The sequence below is a fragment of the Epithele typhae genome, assembly GCF_022376455.1.
Source record: "Epithele typhae strain CBS 203.58 chromosome Unknown BXZ73scaffold_229, whole genome shotgun sequence".
In the NCBI taxonomy this organism is placed as follows: Eukaryota; Fungi; Basidiomycota; class Agaricomycetes; order Polyporales; family Epitheliaceae; genus Epithele; species Epithele typhae.
The window spans coordinates 1-15934 of NW_025954420.1; the positions used below are offsets into that span (position 1 = coordinate 1).

A 15934-nucleotide genomic window follows, 5' to 3' on the forward strand; every position below is an offset into this window, starting at 1 on the left:
TCTCGCGCAGGGAATACCAATGGCACAAGCGTCAGCACAACGGTGGCGGTTGAACCGGTCGCGGTAGTACATCCTCGTGACTCAGAGTCCATCTCCGTCCCAAGCCAGGTCGAGGCCCCAGCAGACTCCGGTACTATCGTCCCCACCGATTCCGCCCGGGTTGAAGTGGAGAACGGCGAGATCCCCCTTGATACTGTTCCTACCCTGGCTGCAGCTCAGCCCTTCTCCGCTGATGCGAAGACCCGTCGCACTACACGGGCCACTGCGTCTCGTCGGAAGGCCGGTCAGCCTTAGGCTCACGCTACTAGATACTTTGACCGTGAATGTATTACACATTTCAGATATTGCTTGCTACTCCGGAAACATATGATGTATTTTGGCAACACAAACGGATGTCATTAATCTGTTCTGCGTGGGTTTCATACCCCCGCGAGACCTGAACAGCGGTACACAATTCAGCCCGTGCAGATGAGTCTCGCACCGGCCCGGCGTCTATGTGTAGATGGGCGCGATTTCGTGGATAAGCGCAGGCATTGCTCTCTTCCTCTGTCCACCATCATGTTCCCTGACCTCAACCGCACCCCTCGCACTTCCATTCGATCCACATCCCGCTTACTCAACCACCACGCCAGCAGCCAGCCACCCAAGAAGATGGCGCACAATCTCCAGTGACGCGGACGCGGACCCGGAGGACACGGCGGACACGATGGTGAAATGTGCGAAGGGCACGCCCCCAGTGTAAGTACTCCGTTTCCGTCACATTCAACCCCAGACACCCAACTTTTGTCTATACCGCTCTGGGATAGCCCGGCGCACGCGTCAGATCATGCTCGGGGTACAAGTGAGTGTAGGGTCCACTCCTTCGGGATCAAGGTTCGCTCCGACCCCCTCCTTCCTGTGGGGCAACCCCAAGCTCACCTCCACGCCCACAGCTCTCATCTCGATGCACAGCTTCAACGTGCTCGCAGCCGGGGACGTCTACGGTTGATCTACGGCGCGATCTACGGTACCGGCTTCTTCTACGAACAGGCTGCACCACAGACCGCTGTGTTCGACGGGCGGCTGGGGTACTACACCCTACACCACGAGCACACAACGCGAAACTGTGGGAGGAGAAAGTGCTCATATACATCTTCGCGTTCCAAGGCCGAGCATGAGGTCGACAAGGGCCCGGACTACATCGCCGCGCACACGCAGTGGCAGCGCGACCGCGCACAGACGACAAGAACCAGCTCGGGTCGAACAGCTCGGTATGTGCCTCCCTTCTCACCTGGCTGTCTCTTCGTGGGGTTCGGGGTCGGTACGTGGTGCTCAGGCAGCGCAACAGATTCTCGTGACGACCACGGTGAGTCCTATCTCGACGAGTCCATGCAGGCCGCGAGGTTTGGCTGCGCCACGCTCAACATGTTTGCCGTCCATGCGTACGGCCCGGGCAGCTTCGACACCGCGAAGCTCGAGGGCTACGTCGTCAAGGCCGTCGCCGCCGGCAAGCTTCTCAAGATGGAGGAGTGGTGCGTCCTCCATGATCTATCCGGTCCTAGTAGACCGCCTGGCTCCTCCCCCTCCCCCTCCTCAGTTCATTCCACCCTCGTCACATTCCAACCCGCGCCCCACCGTCCAGATCCTGCTCTCCGTTGCCGCCGTCATCTCTCTCGCGCTCGGCCTCTTCCAGGACTTTGGGCCTGGGCGCGACCCGGACGAGCCCGCGGTGGAGTGGGTCGAGGGCGTCGCGATCATGGTCGCGATCGTCGTCGTCGTGCTCGTCGGCTCGCTCACGGACTGGCAGAAGGAGCGCCAGTTCCGCGTGCTCAACGCGAAGAAGGACGAGCGCACCGTCAAGGTCGTCCGTGGGGGTGTAGAGCGCCTCATAGACGTGCATGCCGTCGTCGTCAGCGACGTAGATCATGCTGTGCGACGGTGTGTTTCTCTCAGGCCACAACGTGCGCTGCGACAAGTCGGGCGCGACAGGGGAGAGTGACGTCATCAAGAAGATGAAGTACGAGGATTGTTTGGAGCTGCGGAAGACGCTCGACCACGACAAGAAGGACGCCTCTCCGCATACCGACTGCTTCCTCATCAGTGGTAGCAAGATCCTCGAGGGCGTAGGTTCGTACGTTGTCATCACCGTCAGGCCTCGTTCGTTCCATAGGCGCATCATGACCTGTATGTATGCTTGTCACTCCGTACGCACCTCGCTCTGACGGGACATGGACAGCGCTCCGCGACAGCAGAGGGCACGGCCCTTCAGCGCAAGCTGGAGCATCTAGCTAACAGGATCGCCGTCGCAGGCTCACTTGGCGGTTTGATGCTCTTCATCGGGCTGCTCATTCGATACTTCGTCAAGATCGGCACTGACACTCCCCACATGTGCGGATCTTTCGCGATCGTCTCTGACGGTGTATCGCTGACGTCCCTTGTAGGAGCCCCAGCCAAAAAGGGTTGGCTTTCGTGGACATTCTCATCTTGTCCTTCACGCTCGTCGTCGCCTCAGTTCCTGAAGGTACGCCCATCGCTCGCGCTGTCTCGAAGCATGCGTTCTAATTCATCTTTAGGTTTACCTCTAGCCATCGCACTCGCGTTGGCGTTGGCCACCAAGCGGATGACACGCGAGAACCTTCTCGTCCGAGTCCTCAACTCCTGCGAGACCATGGCGAACACCAGCGTCATCTGCACCGACAAGACCGGCACGCTCACGCAGAACGCCATGACCGTCGTGGCGGGCACCATCGGCGGCGACCTCGCCTTCGTCCGCGATCTGGCCCAGAATCCCGAGCGCGCCACACCCGACGCCACTCCCATCGAGCTCCGCTGCCTCAGCGGCGCGCTTCCTCCTCCCCTTCGTGCCCTCCTCAACACGCCATTGCGATCAACTGCACCGCGTTCGAAGATGCGGACGCAAACACCGGCGTCTCCGTGTTCGTGGCAGCAAGACGGAGACCGCACTGCTGGCGATGGCGCGCGACTCGAGATGGCCGGGCTACAAGGCCGTTCGAGAGGCTGCTGAGGCTCTACAGGTGTTCCCGTTCCCGAGCGAGCGCAAGGCGATGGGTGTCGTGGTGCGTCTTCCGGGAGGTCGTGCGCGGCTGTACGTCAAGGGCGCGAGCGAGGTGCTCGTCGCGGCGTGCGCACGCCAGGTTGTTGTCACAGAACGAGAAAATGTGGTCACGAAGGTCACCGACGAAGACGATCGGGCGCGGATCTTGGAGAGCATCACGTCGTACGCGTCGCAGACGCTCCACACCATCGCTGTATGCTATCGAGACTTGGACGACTGGTCACCCAAGGCCGACGAAGTACGTCACCCCATCCTTGTTGAACGCCCTCTCTGACCATTGTTTTAGGTCTCATGGACGGATCTCGCACGCGATCTCACGCTCGCTGGCCTCTTCGCTCTTGAGGACCCTCTTCGCCCCGGCGTTCGCAAAGCGGTGGCAGACTGCGCCCGCGCAGGCGTCCAGGTCAAGATGTGCACCGGCGACAACGTCCTCACCACGCGCTCCATTGCCACTCAGTGTGGCATCTTCACCCCCGGCGGCATCGTCATGGAGGGCCCGCGGTTCCGCGCGCTGTCAGACACCGAGCGCCGCGTGACCGTGCAGCGTCTCCAGGTGCTCGCGCGCTCGTCGCCCGAGGACAAGCGCATCCTCGTCACCACCCTCAAGGAGCTCGGCGAGATCGTGGCGATCACCGGCGACGGCACTAACGACGGGCCCGCGCTCAAGGCTGCGCACGTCGGCTTCTCGATGGGCGTCACGGGCACCGAGGTCACGAAGGAAGCGTCCGACATCGTCCTCATGGACGACAACTGGGACGGCCTCATCGTTGTCGTCACCCCCGCGTCTAGATCTCGTCAGCGGGCGAAGGTGGCGGCGCGAGCCTTCCGAACTGGATGCTTGACTTCCGCGTTCCCCCACGCTCAGTCGCGCCGCCTCTTTCTACATCGCCGATATTTGGCGAACCCGCCGCCCTCGACTCTCCCGCATCCTGAAACATCCCGATCCAGCCGTTTTGAGCTCTCATTGTCTCCGCATCGCCCGCGCCGTTCTTTGTGCTTCCCCCTCATTCATATTCTCCGACACCCACTCTTTTTCCGTTGCCGCGCCTCGTCCTACGTCGCCGACAACACCTCAGACAACGCAATATCCGAAACAGCCGCCCATCTCGGCCCCTCCCTGTCCATCAGCCCATCTATCGCGCTGTTGTCTAAGTGACTGCATGTTCAGCACCCGGACCCGGAGCTCAAGGTCGTTGTCGACGCGTATCTCGGTGGTAGCTTAGGTTTGTTTGGCCGAGAGCGCGGCTCATGTGCACACACCGACGCTCTGGTACTGGTCGCTTGATGCTGGCAAAATTGACTGGACACACAGTTGCAGATTATTGGGCTCATGCCCGTTAACTGGGCAGCACGGGATACTGCCAGGTGACGGTAGCAAGTTCACAAGCGCGCTGAAACGATGTGGTATATAGAGGTATGTAACAGTCTGCTTAACAGACCCATGGACTAATGGTTTTTCACGCCTCAATAGACCTTCACTCTTTAACGACGTGCAATCGCGAGTTCGATCCCCATACTGTGAGTCATTTCTGTTCAGTGTAATCACAATATACTAATCATCTAGTAGCGTAATTTGTATGCCATAGTTGTGAATCTAGTCGTAGTTGTAGAGTATTAGTAGAGTACTAGTGTCGGCGAAATAGTACCAATTGTAGTCCGTTTAGATCGAGTCAATAATCAATAATACGCCTTATAGAAGGGAGCAAGTGAATATGTGATATGTTCTCATAGAAAGGATCATTAGGAGGGTAAGAAGCGACTGAAGGAAGCTAAAACCCGTGTATTACCCTTTCTTTTGCATCGCGTGTTGCCTCTTTTCAATCTCCGCTTTAAATTGCAATGGGACCTGCTGCTATTGCGATCTCCGCTTGGCTGTCGCAACATGCCGAGCCGCTTGCAACCGCCGGAGGCTCAATCGCGAGCGTGACCGCATTGATTGCAAGCTGGCGCGCGGCTCTTGCAAGGGCTTGCAAGCCGAGCTAGGCAGATTGTGACATGCTGTCAGCAAATTGCAAGGCGCTGTCACGGCGGTAATCACATTGCGAGCTAATTAGCCTAGCTCGCGAGGCCTCGCAACACCGATCAGTCCGGAATGCCTCGCGAGGCCTCGCGAGGCCGATTTGGTTTTTCCGACACAGTGTGAAGGCTGCGGGCAAGCGCGGAGTCGGACCGGGAGCCCGCCGGCGCGTCGGACGAGCCCTCCTTCGGGACGCTCCCCGCCACTCTCATCTGCTCTCCGTCGTCAATCGATGTTTATGCCTCATTCCGCCCATGATCCTCCCTCTGCTCGAAAGCTTACCGTGACTCCGAGGCCGTGAAGGCTCCAATTCAACGTCAGCAAGCATCACTTCGATGATTGTCACGCCACCGAGCTTGGGGCGTTCTGCACATCGGTCCTCAAGCTCAAGCTCTCGCGCGGCTTCTGGGTCTGAGTCCTGCCCTAGATATGGGCCATTTCTCCTGCATAGTGCTGCTGCCGTGGTTAGGTTGCTGAAGTAAGTCCCCACCTCTTTTTACTTTCGCGTCTTCCAGTTCCCCGCTACTCCTCCTGCACGATTCTTGCAAAAGTACGTCGCGTTCATACTGTCTGTCTGCGTCTACAAATTTTCTTTTCCCTCCTCTTTCATCTCCCTCTACCTGCACCGTGGCCGTCCTTCTCGCTTGCACCCCGACATGTGCCGGAGATTGTGTCTGACCTGCTCTCCGTAGCGTCTCCAGTCCAGCCAGCCGCGCGAACGTCTTGACCGAGGTATCTCGTGAAGGAAGCTCAGGCAAGGGCGCACAACAGACGAGTTTCCCGTGAGATCACCACCAATATCCTCCCATTCTATCCCTCCGCTTCCTTTCTTTGGGACCATGGTTGTTTTGTTCAGGTTAGTAGACACCTCGTTCTTATCGCTCCTCGACACTGATGAACAACATAGAGAGCCTACGCATATCCGATGTGCGAGTTCTGCAACGGCCGAACCCTTGCGAGCAGTGAATCAGATCTCGCAGGGTCCGTATATGCCATATCCGTCGCGTACGACAACACGGAGTCAAGGTCGCCCATCACCTGCGTCTCATCTCGTGAGCTGGCTGTAGACGACTCCGACACATGCATCAACTACCAGTTACATGCGCTTGTGCGTGCGCCGCCTCAGGTGTTGCCATTTTGGTGTCGATACCAATATCTATGCATGTCCCTACCTATTACATACCCTTCACTTGTGTGATCACCCTTACAGCGCGTGGTGGTCATTGCCTTGTTCCTGGCTCCGATGATTTCAGCCAGCAAGAGCATGCCGGTTTACCTCTTCGCAAATGCGTGCATAGCACTGATGGGCTCCGTGCGCTGCAGCGAGTACTGCAAAGTTATACTTCGTGTTTCGTGATTATAGTTCGTAGTCCGCGTATGTATGGGCCTAGGAAACGATACGAACATGACTTGTTAGTGTAAACCGGACGCAGTCACCTAGTACACGAACGGGACGAGGCGATACGGAACGCGCGCAGCATATCCCGACCACTGCTCGCCAAATCTCTCCGACAACATCCTGTCTTCCTCTCCCACCCTCTGCAGCACGAGCATCGCGAACTGCAGCACCCAGATCGCCACGCACGTCCCCGTCCCTCTGCCCACTGTCATTTGCGCCCACTTCGAGACGACGAAGTACGACGCCGGATCGAAGACGTACGCCAGCGTCCCGGCGAGCATGAGCAGCCCGCCGGCGTAGCCCGGGTGCCGGACGACGGAGTATGGACCGCCGGTGATGAGCTCGTGGTCGTCCTGCACGCCGACCTTCCAGGTGAAGTGCTTCCCGAGCGCGCGTTGGCCCCATATGCGGATCTGTCCCCCGAGCGTGGTGCAGACCAGGCCGAGGACGGAAGTGGAGGAGGGGCGGAGGGAAGATGGCGCAGAACCTGTGCCTAGGAGAGCTATGATGGCGTCGGAGACCGGGTTCGGGGGAACGAGGTGAGCGGCGAGGAGGCCCGCCTCTGCTAGGGCCAGCCCGCAGACGATGTACTGTGACGTGAATGAGCGACAGGTAGGATCGTGGGGGTCGCGCGCAGAGACGAACCTTGTACATTGTGATGAGGGGAACCTGGGCATCCATGGTTCTGGTGAGAAAGTCCATTCGAGCGACGTCGACGGACGATGCGGGCCCTGGTGGTGCGTTGGTGCGTGGATGGGTCATTGAACCATAGAAAGATATGGCCGAGGAGATCAGGAGAGGGATCTTGAGCATGGGGATGCTGATGACTAGAGGCTGGGTGATCAACATGCTCAACATGAGGGGGGAGGAGGTCGCAGTGAACGGCCGTAGTGGAGGGGTTCACGAACGACGGGCTCATTGCTCTTGAGGATCGTCTCATATGGCCAGAATCCTTAATCGCTTTCACCATGCATCTCGAAGGGCATGGGCAGAGGCTTGCCAATGCTGGCTGATCAGAGTGACTGGGGGTCGGCAGATGAGGCCGTCAAGTGTTCACGACGATAACGCACGTCTGCTTGCTTTTCGGAACCATTGAGGGAAGTGGCAACGAAGAAACCGCCGAGGAAAACAGTCGAGCGCGCGCGGGTAATGGGCGCTAGTCGGGCAAGGCTGGGCCGGCCGCCGGACCAAGCGCGCGGTCGTCGACGACGGCTCCGCGACGCTCTCCGCTGCCTTCAGCCTCTTTCTCATCGTCAATTCCTGCCTTGACTGCACTCCCGTAAACGTCGCGCTCTCTCATCCCCCGCCCCAAAGTCCACAACTGGAGCTCGGCGATAGCGAGTTTGCGAACATCCTTTCGACCGCGCTCTCGGAATCCCTCGCCCCTCCCTCTTCTCCGACTCCATTTTATGAAGCTATGCACCTACTTGAAGCTATCCGTGGGCAGAGATGTGTAGACGCTACCGCATTTTCCGAGGTTCGTCACACCCTCTCCGTTTCGTTCTGCGTCTACGATTTTCTTCGTTCCTCCCCAATGTACTCCGGTCTACCTGCTCTATGTTCTGACGCAATAATATGCGCTTCAACCGCACTTTTCCCCTCATCTGCTCCTCCTGGCGCGTCTTCGGGCCGGAGGTGTCCCAGTTGCTCCTACCGCCCTCTCTCGCACCCTGCCCTGCCGTCATGTGAAACTCATATGCGAGGTATCTCCAACAGCTTCCAGCGTGGGGACCCCGCCAGTCCTTTTTCAGCTTGCTCTTTCCCCCTCGTTCACTTGAGTCCGCATCGCCGCGTCGCCATCGGCTTTTCAGAACATCTCGGTGTTCGCAACCTTCTACGCAAGTCCGAGCATTCTCGGGTTCTGCTACATATGTGGCGTCTCACCTCTCAAGTCGTCTATCGCGCGTCATGTCCAGGCTGGTGAACTCCTTCCACTCCTATTTTCACAATGAGGCACGACATATGTCGTGCGATCATTCGCGCACTACGCCTGATCTCGTGCACCAGCCACTTGCGCCCCGTCCTCCGCGACGATCTCGCTACTCCCAGATTCACCCATAGCCGCGATGACCATGCCTCCCGCTGCGGTTACGCACGCTCCAGCGGCTGGCCTCTACGAGGTTGAGGTCGCCCATTCCGTCATGCCCCATCATCGACCTGTATCTGCCCTTTGTGGCGCTCTCCGCGCCCACCCTCTGCAGGCTAGCATCCTCTCCTCAACCCAAGAGTCTATGACATCGCCCTCAACTATGCCACCGTGATGCGTCCGCTGACTCTTACCGACAGAAACGCGTCAGCCTGCACGACTGAAGCCACGACTCTGTCCGATCCCGCCCCGAGCGATTTCGGGGCGACTTCACTATCACGGTCAGGGGCCCTCCAGCCCACCCACCACCAAATCGCAACGGCGTGCCTGCGTGGACACTCCCCTTTCTATCACGGTGACCTCGTGACTCCTGCCGGAAGTCGCTCGATGCGTTTCTCCGCGCTGGGCGGCACGAGGCGACTTACGCCGCAGACGTTATGGCTCTCGTTGCTGGTTGGACGCGCCCAACACCGATCACTCTGCCCGCGCTGGCCGCATCTGGATTGGCCTTGGGAGACATCCGCCGAGCAGCAGCTCCCAATGGACGAATACACGCATCTCCGGCGCCCCCCACGGGTGCTCGTACGATCCCCCCGTCAGCGAACGTCCTGTGCGCATCAATCACCCGAAGCGTTGCAGTCCTCGGTCGGGTAAGTACACATGACGTCGTCCCCGCCTGCCGTGCGCAGCTAACGTCTTCCGCACACCGACAGCAGGGAACGCCAACGATGCTCCGCTGTCGCGCGCGGCGGTATGACGAAGAACGAGCTTTCTCTCTCTATATCTACACTCTGGAGGCATCAAGCTCAACTCGGGTGTCATTGACCCTACTCCCCGCTCGAGGACCTGTATTCTCGTCCGCAGGTGCGATTGCACGGACTTTCAGGCGCGGGCGTGAGGCTGACAAATGCTCTCGTGATAGCCAAAGCCCATCGAGATCTGGCCGACTCCGAGACTGCTTTTGCGCCCCACCGCATGCCGTAGCTCCTGCTTCGCGGTGGCTCGCGTTTTCGTGTGCTCGTGTCATACCGGCCGCCACGCTCTCTCGCTCCATATTGGCGCGTGCCTGACGGTCGTTCATCGTACCCTCGGGAGCCCCGTCGCCGCCGCCGCTACCACGAGGCCTCCTCGAGCTTGCCAACAGTGAACGCTGGGAGGTTCTGCCAAGGGCGCCAACGATGCCGCGGTGGAAAGAGGTCATCCGGATCCGGAGGACGTGGTTGTGCCGGCGGTGTCGGGTAGATGTAACGCAACCCGGACTCCGCATATATCTCCTTCTCCTCTTTACCCCGTCTTTTCACGGTCCATGACAGAGCGAACGCGGCCAAACGAAGGCACTCAGGAAGGCGGGCGGACAACCGCGTTGGTGCGAGGCGTCGCCAGCAGCGGGTGCGAGCGTCAATGGATCGGGAGCTCGCGGCGCCCTTCCTCGTTGTCGATCGACGCCTCTTTCTCTTAACTGGACACACCACGCGACTCGCAAGAACCCGATTGGTGGATCTCAGCAACATCGCGCCAGAAAGCGTCCCAAGCCGCATCAAGGGCAGCGCAGGCCGCCGGGCACTGCGCGCGGCTACGCCCCAGATACCGCTGCACATATGGGAAGTGCCCGCTCAAGCCCCCATCATCCCCCTCGCTTTCGTATGTCTGCCTGATCAGTAGTGCGAAAGTGTGTATTGGCTGACGATCGGAGACCCAGCTCGCGTTCGCAGTCGGATGGGGCCGGTGGCGGGACACGAATGGGGGAAGAGGTCCGCACGAGAAGAGACACATGTGACGTCTAGATTCAGATGAGTGTTACGGATCTACATATGGGTAACCGTACTGTACGAGTGAAGTACAGTGTGCGCAGAGTCAGGTCGGAGAGACGGAAAGGGAAGGAAGGAGCCGAGGGCGAGTGCAGAATGGGAGAACCCGAAACATCCCAGGAGCGCTAAGACAGAAGACGCGAGCGAAAAAAACGAACGCGCGTCGCCTCAACGTGGCGACAACTTAACCGCCGCAAGCGGTACAAGGCTCACCGATGGGACTACTTCCGACCCGGGTTCACCTGGAGCTCGTAGCCGTAGTCGTGCTTGTTGTCGCAGACGCTCTCGCCGTCGTCTACGGCGCGCCACGTGAGGTCCGCGTCGAACACCCCTTGCGAAGGTCCGCTCGCGCTGACGGTCCCGACGTTGCGGAACGCGACGGCGCGCGACGGCGCCATGCTGGGCACGGTTGGGAGGGTGTCCATGCGCGTGCCGTCGCTCGCTTCGAACAAGTCGAGGATGAAGCGGCAGGTCAAGACCACCGTCGTGCTGCGTCAGGGGGTTATGAGCGGAGAAGACGGAGCGAGATGGAGGGAGGACGCACGTGCTGATGATGCCGAGGAGGTTGAGCAAAAGCTGGAAAGACGGAATCAGCTTTGAGCTTTGGTAGACGTATCAAGCGCATGAAGCGCCGCAGTGTCACCTCGACGTGGTTGACCAAAACAAGATTCAAGAGGTTGACAAAGCAAAGTGCACTGGGAGCATAAATGTGAGCGACGAGGACAAACGCGGAAGGGAAGCATCGCTCACCCGAAGTATGCAAGACCTACAATGTAGTGGATGCGTCAATGTACAGACTCGGTGACCCAAAGCAAGGTAGTTACCGTTCTGGAAAAGAGCCGTTGTAATGGAAAACCTCTTCGGTCCGCCTTTACGCGGTCCTGCATGTCTCCATGTCAAAACCAAAACAATAAAATCGCTGATGACCCCGCAGGAACGCCCGAAGATGATCGCTGTTTGGTACCAAGTCAAGTGACGTCTACCGAGAGATAAAACGACAACGAACCACTGTAAAAGGAGGCGATTAGCCCGAGCTCGATCCACAATACAGGTCGCACGCTTACTTTCGGAGTGGTAGGAATTGCGAGAAATCTACGTCGCAGACGGTGCGGAGGTTGTTGGGTCCTGGGTTGTATCCGGCCCTGTTCCTAATCGCGGCGTACTGGGCGAGACCCAGGGTTGAGTTCGACACAGTGAAGGGGAAGAAAGGACGGCAATGCTCACGATCGAGGGGACGGCGTTCATACACCCTAGCACTAAAACTATGACAGCAATGTATTTGCGTTGGCACAACGCGTACGCTCGCAGTGACGAGAACGCTATGTCATACTGTGATCAGTCGTTGGCAGCACTCAGCTTTCGACTGAAGAACTCACATGCGGCGCCCATGATGATGATAGCACCCATTAAATCAAACGCCACGGTGATCCCTGCACACCTGCGGGGCCGTAGCGCAGATTAGTGCGTGCACTGCAAAGGAGAGGAGGCGCGAACAGTCGCAGTTGCGTACTTCTGCCAGGTCAAGGGCGTCAGATTGATCTAGCGTCTATCGGGGCTCGGGAAGGTTCTCACTGGTGATGATTTTCCAGGCCAAGGGAAGAAATTGACGAATATGAGCATGTTGGAGGTCAACGATGCGTAGCGGATGGCGATATATATTCCGCCTGCAGTCGTCATCTTCTTCCTCCAGACGTACTCAACCTCGCGACCAATCGAGATCATGTGGTCGTAAGTTATGAGGCCTGGGGCCGAGGGAAGGCGTCAGACAATTTAGATTCGTACTGCGGGTGTGCCACCTACCGAGGGCTCCTCCGATGACCGCCCACTTGTTCTGAAGACTGGTTCGCGTACGTCAGCACGCTAGATCACGTTACAATCAACGGCTGCGTACGTCGGTTGACTGCCCATGGCCGTGCTCAAAGTTGAAGGGAGCGAGTATCTACCAGAGTGTGAGCATATGCCAGCCGAAGGAACACGAGGGCAGGACTCACCAGTTCACAGCGCTAGTCGGGAGGAAGACTACGTGAAGAATCGGTCTCGCCTGCTGCCAATATATAAGTGGAGACTGGGAGGACCGAAAGAAGTTCGATCCCGGGAGTGTGCTAACGCGGCGGACGAATTGGCCCCTGGCCTTCCGCAAGCAGACGTATGCCGTCGTACTGGGGATGCCGGAGCAATCGGCCACGCCACGCCACCGGAAAGGCACAGCGGAGAGGGCGGGGGATGCTGGAGATTCGAGCCAGGACATTACCAGCCACGTCGCGGACCATGAATGATTGGATAGGATCGGCTGCGTGCAGCTAGACGGCTCTCGTCAAAGAGGGAAAGCGGAAACAAACATGTCGAGAAGCGGCCGGAGGCCGACCAGAACGCCCCCTGCGGGCGCATGTCCCTGGGCAGGCGGTGCAGCAGCGATCGAGTGCTATTTCGATGACTTGAACTTCGCCGGGCTACGCCACGCACCGAGAGGAAGGGGGCGGAAGGAGAGCGGAAGCAACGGAAACGAGGGAGAGCGGAAGACGTCTCCAGGGCCAGCGCTAGTGCGGGGATCCCATATTACGAGTGTACTTACTTAATTGACTGCCGCGCACGCGTGACCTGAAGGCCCATCCTCAGCGCTCCGCCTGAAAATTAAGAAATGTACTTTTTGAATACTCTAGAACCGTTCGCCAATTTCTCTGAGGGGTCGTGTGCGTTGATTGTCAGAATTTAGAAATCTGTCCATGAAGGCGTGACAGTGTAGGACCAGCGCTCAAGCGCTCACTAGCGCGTTTCAGCTGAGCGCCGTGACATGGGCCGTGACGGTGCGCACGCGATTCAATATTGTCCAATCGAATTCCATAATTATCACTCCCGGGGTGTTCGGACGGGCCCTGACAAACGGGAATTGCGCTCCAGTACTCCACCGATAATCATGCAATTTTATGGTTAGCTAGGATGTCTTCTCACGCATCCATGTGTGAAGTTTCGCGTCCTTCCAACGCAAGCTGTGTCCGATCCCGAGGATGCACTTATGTCTTTGGGAGAAGTGACAACTTAGTAGGGGAGAAGTCCCACCCTTAATGGGTCTTGGCTGAAGCACCTCTCCCCGCGCCCTGCTTGGAATTTTGGGAATGTCATTCTTGCGCACTTTCAAAGCGGTTTGTAAAATCTCCGCGAGGATGCGCCTTCGTGGCCGTCAGCAGTACAGATTGAGTTCTGAAGGCGTGACAGTCATCTAGCGCTCGATTTGGCTCGGCAAAGGCTCTCTTATGATCAGTCCTAATGTCGGCTACTGAATCATTGACAGCGCACCGTGTCAGCGCCTGTGACAAGTGCGCCCTCAAAATCAGAGGGAGTGACAGCTTGAACGAGTCTGTCACTGTCAGAAATGCCGGTCGGAGGGGGATGAAGACGCATTGAACAGTCTCATTTTTGCGGCCAGTGTTGCGCTCTAGAGATGATCAGGTTGGCTATGTCTGAAATTGGCGTCTTTTGGCGTCGCTCAAGTCACGAGCACACTGTTGTGGATCAGCGCTAGAGAGCAACTTTTGGTAGGCTCGCTTATATAATCGGTCCTATCCACCATCGTGCCCACTGGAGGAGCCTAGTCTGCGCGCTGTTGGGACGGCGAAACCGCAGGTCCCCCATTTGAAATTGAGAGCCAGACATTTGAAATTTTGACGGCACGTGCTGTATACATGAACGCGTTCGACGCGTCGCGTCGAGCAGGCGCCTAACGCTTGTCCGCTCCTTCATCGCTGTATCGCCCTACCATATTCTATGTTTGTGTAATGCAACCTACATCTGCCGACCCACACACGCCCTCGCGGCCCGTCTTCAAGTTCTGCACCCCAGCAGGCCGTGCGCTATGCCGACAGATAATATCCCAACGCGCCGGCTATGATCCCCACGACTACCAGCTCGACGGAGTCACACGAGCCCTCGATGGTGCCGACTTGCTCGCTGTTACCCCCACTGGATCAGGGAAGACAGGATTCCTCACGATGTTCCTGCTCGTGATGCACACAGTAACGGCCGACCCATCCCTCTGTTCCTCTGCGCTGCCCAGTCACTTCCGGCCCAACGCGACCATGATTGTTACGTGTCCGACCTTGGCGCTGCAGGATGGCATGGTAAGTCTGTTTCTGTTATCATTTCCCTCACGAGTCACGCGATATTGATGCATGTACATAAAGGCTGCGAAATTCACGTTGTGCGGCCTACGGCCGCTGGTCATCAATGCAACAACCTTGGATCACGCATTGCGTGAGGAGCTCCCCCGGAAGCTGTGGCGCGAGGTACCGGACCACGACGTCTTGATTGTGACGCCTGAACAGCTCATATCGAAAGGGTTCGAGACCCTGCTTCAGGACATGGCGTACCAATCGCGGGTCGCTGCTATGGGAGTTGACGAAGTCCATCTCCTCACCACTTGGGGCACGAGTTTTCGGACAAAGTTCCTGGAGATTGGGTCGACCCGCATGCGGTTCCGGCTCCACAACCCTCCTCTTATCATCGCCCTCACAGCAACTCTCCTCGCTGGCGAGGAGCTCCGTCTTATTCGTGCGTCACTGGGCCTGGTCGACAATCACAAATTCTACCTTTTGCGACGCTCCAACGCGCGCCACGACCTCCGCATTGTCCTCCGTATCATGTCCTCACCGGTTCTATCCTCGCGCTATCCGGAGCTCGACTGGGTGCTCACCGAAAACTGCAATATCCTCATTTTCTGTCGAACATTCAAAGTCTCCCACCGCGTACACTCCTATCTCACATCCAAGCTTGCGTCGTCTTCGGCTTCGAGTGTCGACCAAGTTCGCTCATACAACGGCCTCAACTGGGACTCTTACAACACTGCGACGTACAATCTGCTGCAGTCTCAGCCCCCAGGGACGACTAATCACACTGTCACGGTTGCAACTGATCGTCTGTCGATCGGAGTCGACTTGCATTCGGTTGACCATGTGGTGCTTTTCGAATGCGATCTTCCAAAGGACATTAGCAGCGTTAAACAGCAAGAGGGAAGAGCACGCGATGGACGAGGCAGGAACTCTTGTGTTATTGTGTATCTCCCTCGGAACACGGTTGAGCGATGTGAAGCAGCTCTTCCTGGAGTTCGGCTGGAAGATACGAGTCTCATTCAGCACCAAACCACTATACAGGCTTCCAAATCTCGACGCAAGACTGGACAGGGCAAGAGGACAGCTCAAACACGGGCGGGCACTGACAACTCACCTTCCCTTGATCCAGCGGTGGCCAAGTTCGTGCTAGCTGCATGCAAGGTTGCAATCATCGACAAGCTGTACGACAACCCGCAGGAGGATGATCCTTGCACGTGTCGCACATGTTGTGCCCATCCGCCTGTTCCACGTGCGAACCCTTGTCTCTGTAGTGGTTGCCATCAAGACGACGCTCCAGGACACATAGATAATTTGTCTGAGGCATTGACAGGTATGTACTTAACACTACAATGTGTTCACGGGCTGACTTTTCTGGTGATCTTGAACACACAAGAGTCACGTCACCCACGCCAGAAACCTCCACCAGGGCAGCCGTACGTGACCAAGTCAATGCGAGCACATGGTTA

General features: G+C 57.8%; 4 protein-coding genes across 4 annotated transcripts; 2 read left to right on the top strand and 2 right to left on the bottom strand.

Annotated features, from left to right (window-relative positions):
* Positions 1–1404: 1404 nt before the first annotated feature.
* On the top strand, positions 1405–3988 carry BXZ73DRAFT_109292 (HAD-like domain-containing protein; the record flags this gene model as incomplete). The annotated part of the gene is made up of 9 exons (XM_048017280.1): positions 1405–1515; positions 1577–1843; positions 1902–2163; positions 2229–2367; positions 2421–2500; positions 2553–2913; positions 2969–3293; positions 3342–3849; positions 3921–3988. The coding sequence occupies 9 exons, from the start codon at positions 1405–1407 to the stop codon at positions 3986–3988; spliced, it is 2121 nt and encodes a 706-aa protein (XP_047870791.1).
* Positions 3989–6509: 2521 nt separating this feature from the next.
* BXZ73DRAFT_58894 (uncharacterized protein) lies at positions 6510–7320 on the bottom strand (the record flags this gene model as incomplete). The annotated part of the gene is made up of 2 exons (XM_048021669.1): positions 6510–7061; positions 7117–7320. 2 exons carry the CDS (start codon positions 7318–7320, stop codon positions 6510–6512), a joined length of 756 nt encoding a protein of 251 aa, XP_047870792.1.
* Positions 7321–10586: 3266 nt separating this feature from the next.
* On the bottom strand, positions 10587–12273 carry BXZ73DRAFT_109294 (uncharacterized protein; the record flags this gene model as incomplete). Its single annotated transcript, XM_048017281.1, has 10 exons — positions 10587–10854; positions 10910–10941; positions 11009–11060; positions 11430–11527; positions 11590–11684; positions 11742–11803; positions 11837–11877; positions 11938–12107; positions 12166–12203; positions 12257–12273. The coding sequence occupies 10 exons, from the start codon at positions 12271–12273 to the stop codon at positions 10587–10589; spliced, it is 873 nt and encodes a 290-aa protein (XP_047870793.1).
* Positions 12274–14138: 1865 nt separating this feature from the next.
* Positions 14139–15428, top strand: BXZ73DRAFT_58897 (P-loop containing nucleoside triphosphate hydrolase protein; the record flags this gene model as incomplete). Its single annotated transcript, XM_048021670.1, has 2 exons — positions 14139–14480; positions 14544–15428. Coding segments are annotated over 2 exons (1227 nt in total), but the record flags the coding sequence as incomplete, so codon positions are not given.
* Between the last annotated feature and the right edge of the window lie 506 nt (positions 15429–15934).